The 6,214-nt window shown below is 53.8% G+C and overlaps 1 protein-coding gene across 2 annotated transcripts; it reads left to right on the top strand.

Annotated features, from left to right (window-relative positions):
• Nucleotides 1-954: 954 nt before the first annotated feature.
• LOC120660668 (bHLH transcription factor RHL1-like) lies at nucleotides 955-4,629 on the top strand. 2 transcript variants are annotated; one of them, XM_039939284.1, is made up of 7 exons: nucleotides 955-1,690; nucleotides 1,804-1,890; nucleotides 1,996-2,148; nucleotides 2,482-2,547; nucleotides 3,172-3,237; nucleotides 3,368-3,436; nucleotides 3,835-4,629. In XM_039939284.1, the coding sequence occupies exons 1-7, from the start codon at nucleotides 1,190-1,192 to the stop codon at nucleotides 4,243-4,245; spliced, it is 1,353 nt and encodes a 450-aa protein (XP_039795218.1). In that variant the 5' UTR covers nucleotides 955-1,189; the 3' UTR covers nucleotides 4,246-4,629. The 2 variants fall into 2 exon arrangements, with proteins under 2 accessions (XP_039795218.1, XP_039795217.1); XM_039939283.1 differs by having other exon boundaries at nucleotides 1,190-1,690; nucleotides 1,999-2,148; nucleotides 3,835-4,245.
• The last annotated feature ends 1,585 nt before the right edge of the window (nucleotides 4,630-6,214 follow it).

Below are 6,214 nucleotides of genomic sequence, written 5' to 3'. Positions count from 1 at the left end.
CTGCAAAAAATAAGTGTGAAATAACCGAGGCACCTCGACAGACTTTCACACCTTCTAACTCCCCTCGAGTTTCTGCTCCCCTCAACATGCTCGACAAACCTTCCGCAACTAGCAGAAATAAATAAGGTGACAGAGGGTCACCTTGCCTCAAACCCCTCAAAGGTGTAAACACATCTGTTTCCATGCCATTAAACCGAACATTATATTTAACCGAAGTGACACAGCTCATAACAGTATCAACCCATCGCGGTTTAGGGTTTGTGCGCGGTCAAGCTCTCATATGCTACCAAGATGTTGTCGGTTATTAATATGCCCGGCACAAAATCACTTTGGTAACTGCTAACAATATCCGGCAACACCTTCTTTAGTCTATTTGCAAGAAGCTTAGAGATAACTTTGTAGACCACATTGCATAAACTAATGGGCCTAAACTGTGTTACTTTCTCTGGATTTTCCACTTTCGGTATCAAGACAATCGTGGTCTCATTCCACCCTTCCGGAATCGTGGCTGAATTTACTGCTTGTAATACCTCATGTCCTCATTCTCCAAATCTTCACCCAACATGCATATTCCAGAAACGCTTGAAAAATATAGCATGGAGGCCATTCATTCAACACAAATATGCTGTCAAGTCCCATCTACTGCAATTAGCAGCTGTTTGGGTAGGCGGAATCTTGGCTGGGCCCGGGCTCGGGCCTGAGCCTGGTTTTCATGATCTGGTTTTTACAGGGTTGCAATTAGCTAGTCTGCACAGAAGATCCACCCGTTGTATCAGGATGACTACTACTGTCAACCACATGACACTGTACAAGTTGCAGTCATTTTACTCTCACAACACGCTGAACCAGACACTTGATTAGTGTTTCTTCTAAAAGAATCGAAGAAGATGATTAGTCACAGTGTCACACACTAGTCAATTTAGTCATAGCCGTCTCACAGCCAAGAGCAGCTGATCATCATCCATTCCATTCTGTTCCATCCATCAGTGGAGTCGTAAAACAAATAGCCGCCGCCCCCGTTATAAATAGCCGGCGACACCAACCCGCCGTGCTCCTGGTTCTTTCTCGTCTCCCTTGCTTGGAGTTGGAGCCACCAACCTTTCCTCAGCTTGGCCATCCAGCCAGCCAGCTTCCCTGTAACCCTAGCTAGCCGCCCGCCCGGCTCGTAAACCCTAGCGACCAGCAAGGGATGCAGCCCACGACGCGGGAAATGCAGGCCATGGCCGCCGCCGGCCAGATCTCCCTCGACGACCTCCGCGCGGCCGGCGGCGTGCACGACGACTTCCTCGACCAGATGCTGGGAGGCCTGCAGCCGTCGGCCTGGCCGGAACTGGCATCCGCGGCGGGAGCGAAGGCGCCGGAGGGCGGAGTGGAGGCGGAGGGGATGCACCAGCAGCAGCAGCAACAGTTCGGTGGGGGCTTGTACGACGAGTCCGCGCTGCTAGCGTCGCGGCTCCGGCAGCACCAGATCAGCGGCGGCGGCGCGGAGTCCGCGGCGGCGGCGAAGCAGATGGTGCTGCAGCAGCTGGCCGATCTGAGGCATGGCCACCACATGCTGCTCCAGGGCATGGGCCGCTCGACGGTCGGCGGCGGCGGCGGGGACGGCGGCATGCTCCTCCCGCTCTCCCTCGGCAGCGGCGGATCGGGCGGCGACGTGCAGGCGCTACTCAAAGCCGCTGCCAATTCCGCCGTACTCATCCATCGCCTTCTTCCCTCAAATCCACTTGCTGCCTTTTTTTGGCCCCGTCAAGAATCTAGAATCTTTTGCAAAAAGTTTGCATTTTTATTCGGTGCTCGTTCCAGGGAGGAGAGGCCGCCACCGTCTTCGGCGGCGCCTTCGCCGGATCGCTCCAGCAGCAGCAGCAGCAACATTTCCAGCCGCATCCACAGGTTTGCAAGCTCAACGAGCCACATGCGTACATGGCTTAATGCTTGAAGCAACACATGGTACGGTCCAACTCTCTAACCTCACGGTTCTTTGATTCTCGCTCGCAGCAGCAAACGGCGCCGCTGCCAGGCCAGGGCTTCGGTGGCGCGTCACAGCCTCAGGCCGGGGCTTCAGGCGGGACCGCGGCGGCGGCGCCGCCCAGGCAGCGCGTGCGGGCGCGGCGCGGCCAGGCCACCGACCCCCACAGCATCGCGGAGCGGGTGAGCTACGCGACGCCGCTCCTCCTCCTCCCGGCCCCCCTCCCTAATTGCCGCTCTGCGTTTCCTATTAATCACGTCGGCCAGCAGTAGTTAATCCTCAATTGGGCGAATAAATCCGCGGCGGCGGTTGCTAATCAGCTGTCTGTTACGTTGTTGCTTCTTCCTGGATTTGGATTGTTCTCCCTCCGCTCCGGCTGCCAAACCCAACCGCTACGTTTCCTTTGTCCCTTTCTTGGTTCTCATATTCGTCTTGGCCATGCTGTGCACATGTTTCCCAGTCTCACTCTCACCTGCTGCTCCAATCGTGTCGTCGTCGTCTTCCCCCTTTTGCAGCTCCGGAGGGAGAGGATCGCGGAGAGGATGAAGGCCCTGCAGGAGCTGGTGCCCAACGCCAACAAGGTACGGTGAACAGAAAACCCAATTGCATACTGCCTAGTACACGCTTTGGGAGCACGATCAGCCGAGAGAGAGAGAGGGAGGGAGAGTGGGAGAGATTGCCAAGGCCAAGGCCTAGGGTTTTGGTTGTTGGGAGATGATGCTGGCAGGGCAATAAAAGGCTCCCCCAATCACCCGCAACGAGTTTTTGTGCCGAGGAAAACGAGGGGGACTAAACAGTGGAGAAGACAGCAGCTTTGCTAGAGTTCAACGCCATATGCCCGGGCGTGGATGGAGAGCTGTAGGACGGACGGAGTCGTTGCCTGTGCGGAGGCGTGGCCGGTGGTGGGCGCGCGTGCGGGGCACACTTACCCGCACGTTGGCCTACTTGACCAGCACCGTACTCCCTCGGCGACCGCGCGGGGACGAAGGGCATGGCTTTTTCCCCCGCCTAGAATTCCTGCCCATGTCGCGCGCGGCGCCGCTTCCAAAGAGGGGGAGAGAGGCTGCTCTAGCTTTGCGCGCGCGCTCTCTTTTCAGCTGTCTGTCCACCCTCCTTTTTGTTCTTTGCGCTTGGCTTGCATTGCATACCCTCACGGCTGCGAGTTTCCTGTTCTGAAAATGTTGTGGATGGCTGGCTGCGTGCAGACGGACAAGGCGTCGATGCTGGACGAGATCATCGACTACGTCAAGTTCCTGCAGCTCCAAGTCAAGGCAAGCATGAATTTTAATAATGTACTAGTAGTAGTATTAGTGTAGGTGTAGATCACCAATGGTGCCGTTGATGGAGGTGCTGCTGACATGTATGTAACGTAATGATCTGCGTTTACCAACCCACACGCAGGTGCTGAGCATGAGCCGGCTAGGTGGCGCCGCTGCCGTGGCGCCGCTCGTGGCCGACATGTCCTCGGAGGTGACTCTCTCTCTCTCTCTCACTCTACCTTTCTCTCTCCCACTTGCAGTCGAGTCCAGTCGAGTCGATCGAGTGGCATGCAGTGCAGCTTCTCTCTCTAGCTTTCTCCTGCTGAGCCCTGCCTAGCTTCGCTTCCCCCTCTCTCTCTCTCCCCTCTCCCCCCAACTTTTCCCGCACTCGAAAGAATCAGCGGCGGGATGTGATCAAACTTTTCAGCGCCACGGCTGATGGCTACTGCCAGCGCTGCGCCACAGTGCCTCGCGTGCCGCCGCGCGAAATGACGCCACTGCCCCCGCGCGAGGCGCGAACCAACGGCGAGCGGCACCACCACTTCGTAAGTTCCTATTCGTCGTACAGGCGTGCCTGAATGTCCGAGGCCACGTGTGTTCTGCGTGCAGGGTCGAGGCGGCGCGCCGCCGGCCGCGGCGGGGAGCGACGGACTGGCGGTGACGGAGCAGCAGGTGGCCAAGCTCATGGAGGAGGACATGGGCACCGCCATGCAGTACCTGCAGGGGAAGGGCCTGTGCCTCATGCCCGTCTCCCTCGCCTCCGCCATCTCCTCCGCGACGTGCCACATGCGCCCGCCGGGGCTCGGGGTCGCCGCCGCCGCGCACCACATGGCCGCCATGCGCCTGCCGCCCGGCATGAACGGCGCCGGCGCCGACCCGGCGGCCGTGCCGGCCTCCCCGAGCATGTCCGTGCTCACGGCGCAGTCGGCCATGGCCAACGGCGCCGGCGGGGCCGACGGCGAGGGCTCGCATTCGCAGCAGCAGCAGCCCAAGGACGCCGCGTCCGTGTCCAAGCCATGATCCCGGCCTCGAGAAGACGACGGTCGCCGCTTCACTAACGGCGAAACCCTGACACTCCCGACCTGACGGCGTCGGCCTCCAGTTACGGACTTCCCTGTCCGCGGGTCTCGCTCGGCTACTCCTGGGAACCGTGGGCTCCCTGACGGGCCCATCTGCACCCCTGCGGGCCCACGGGCTCTCAGCACTGCACAGCCGCGCAGCGCAGCAGCCCTCAGTCACCTTTTTCTTTTTCTTTCTTCTTTTTAATTTCTTCCTAGCTTCACCATTATTTTCTTTTCTGTTTAATATTAATCCCTGCATGCTGTTGTTGTTCTTTCCAGTAAATATTAATTAATTAATCCAGGGCTGGTTCTCCTGCAGCCGGCTTTGTGCCAGCTTTACCCCTTTCCTTTCCCGCCATCCGCATCAACTTTCCCCCTCCTTTTCTGTTTCCTGCCCTAGCTTTGCTCGGCCCCACTTTCTGTTTAATTTACGCACAAGTTTGTCCTTTGCGGTTGGACGGGGAATTTGGTCTCCCAGCTTTGTCCCTGTTCGCTGTGCTGGTGCTGAAGGCTGCTGCTGGAGTGGTATGAGAGAAAAACACTGTTGGCTGGCTGGTGGCTAGAGGCTGCTGCTGGAGTGGTGTGAGAGAAAAACATTATTGGCTGGTGCTGGAGCAGAACAGCAGCCCATTCTTTCCAAATTCATTGCGTTTTTCTATTCTCCCAAGTGTATCTTGCTATATTTTCTCTGTACTACTCGATCTTGGGGTTGTTCTCTGGCCCCACCAGCGAAGAACAAAATGTGCTGGTATTCTAGCCTGGTAGGGACTTGGATGGGTGGATGGATATGTCAAGAGTGATGCTTGGAATCTTAGGCTGGGGATTAATTGTTTGTTTAAGTGATCGTTTATTCATGGCTTAATCCCAAAAAGTCAGTTGGACTCGGAACGTTCTGGAAACGACCTATTAGAGGTTTGCAGCCGGGAATCGATGAACAGCCGGCCGGGAAAGGATTTGCAACTACTGACTGCTGAGATACGATAATTTGCTCACTTATTAGGGGTAGTTCGGTTCCCTAGGGCTTGTTTTAAACCCTATCACATCGAATGTTTCAATACGAATTGGAAAGACTATACATAAGCTAATTATAAAACTAAATGCACAAGCCTAGAGTTTATTCACGAGACGATGAATCAGTTAATTCTAATTAATTCATAATTAGTACATATTTACTGTAATTTGGCCGACTATGAACTAATTAGACTTAATAGATTCATCTCCCAAGTAAGCCTAGTGGTTATGTAATATATTTTATTATTAGTCTATATTTAATAATTCTAATTAGCATCCAAATATCCGATGTGATGAGATTTATAAGAAGTCCTATGGAAACCACAAATCTGGCCTTAAAGTCACATACCAGTGATGGCTTATAGTTCGGCCTACCTACTACAGCCTGAACCACTCAACCACTTGCTCAAGAAATTTAAACTCTATCTCCTTTCCTCCAAAATAAGTGATGTCCTCATGCTGTTTTCAATCAAGGTGGGGAGGAGTATCATGAAAATACCGTACACGAGGGGAATATTTCCGCTGATTACCCATTAAATCGTCGTTATTGCCGTAATTTACCATTTGTGTTTTTCTTTTTTCGTTTTGTTTTCTTTGTCCCACTGATTCTGCACTTCGAACCTTATACCTTTTTTAAAAAAAATAACAGTACTTAACCAGTAGGTGATGGTGTTAATGTTTCATTAAAAAGAATATTAAGACCGCATTATACTTAGTTGCTATTGGCGTCCTTAATAAGGATTATTCAAGTGGAAACATTGCGATCAAAATTTCCAAAGGTTATTAACGCATTATACGTAGCAGAACAAATTCACGAAAAAGATCTCTCCGTCCTATCCATGCCAACTTACCGTTACACACACACACACACACACACACACACACACACACACACACACACACACACACACACACAC

This window comes from Panicum virgatum, chromosome 2N (genome assembly GCF_016808335.1).
Source record: "Panicum virgatum strain AP13 chromosome 2N, P.virgatum_v5, whole genome shotgun sequence".
NCBI classification, from domain to species: Eukaryota; Viridiplantae; Streptophyta; class Magnoliopsida; order Poales; family Poaceae; genus Panicum; species Panicum virgatum.
This window is presented reverse-complemented; position numbering and strand designations above follow the sequence as displayed.

Bases quoted from the DNA above. Each gene is read 5' to 3' on its own strand.
- LOC120660668 (XM_039939284.1), top strand. From the start codon at position 1,190: ATGCAGCCCACGACGCGGGAAATGCAGGCCATGGCCGCCGCCGGCCAG. The intron at 1,691-1,803 runs GTACTCATCCAT...TGCTCGTTCCAG, and splicing joins AAGCCGCTGCCAATTCCGCC to GGAGGAGAGGCCGCCACCGT. The intron at 3,238-3,367 runs GCAAGCATGAAT...ACCCACACGCAG, and splicing joins TCCTGCAGCTCCAAGTCAAG to GTGCTGAGCATGAGCCGGCT.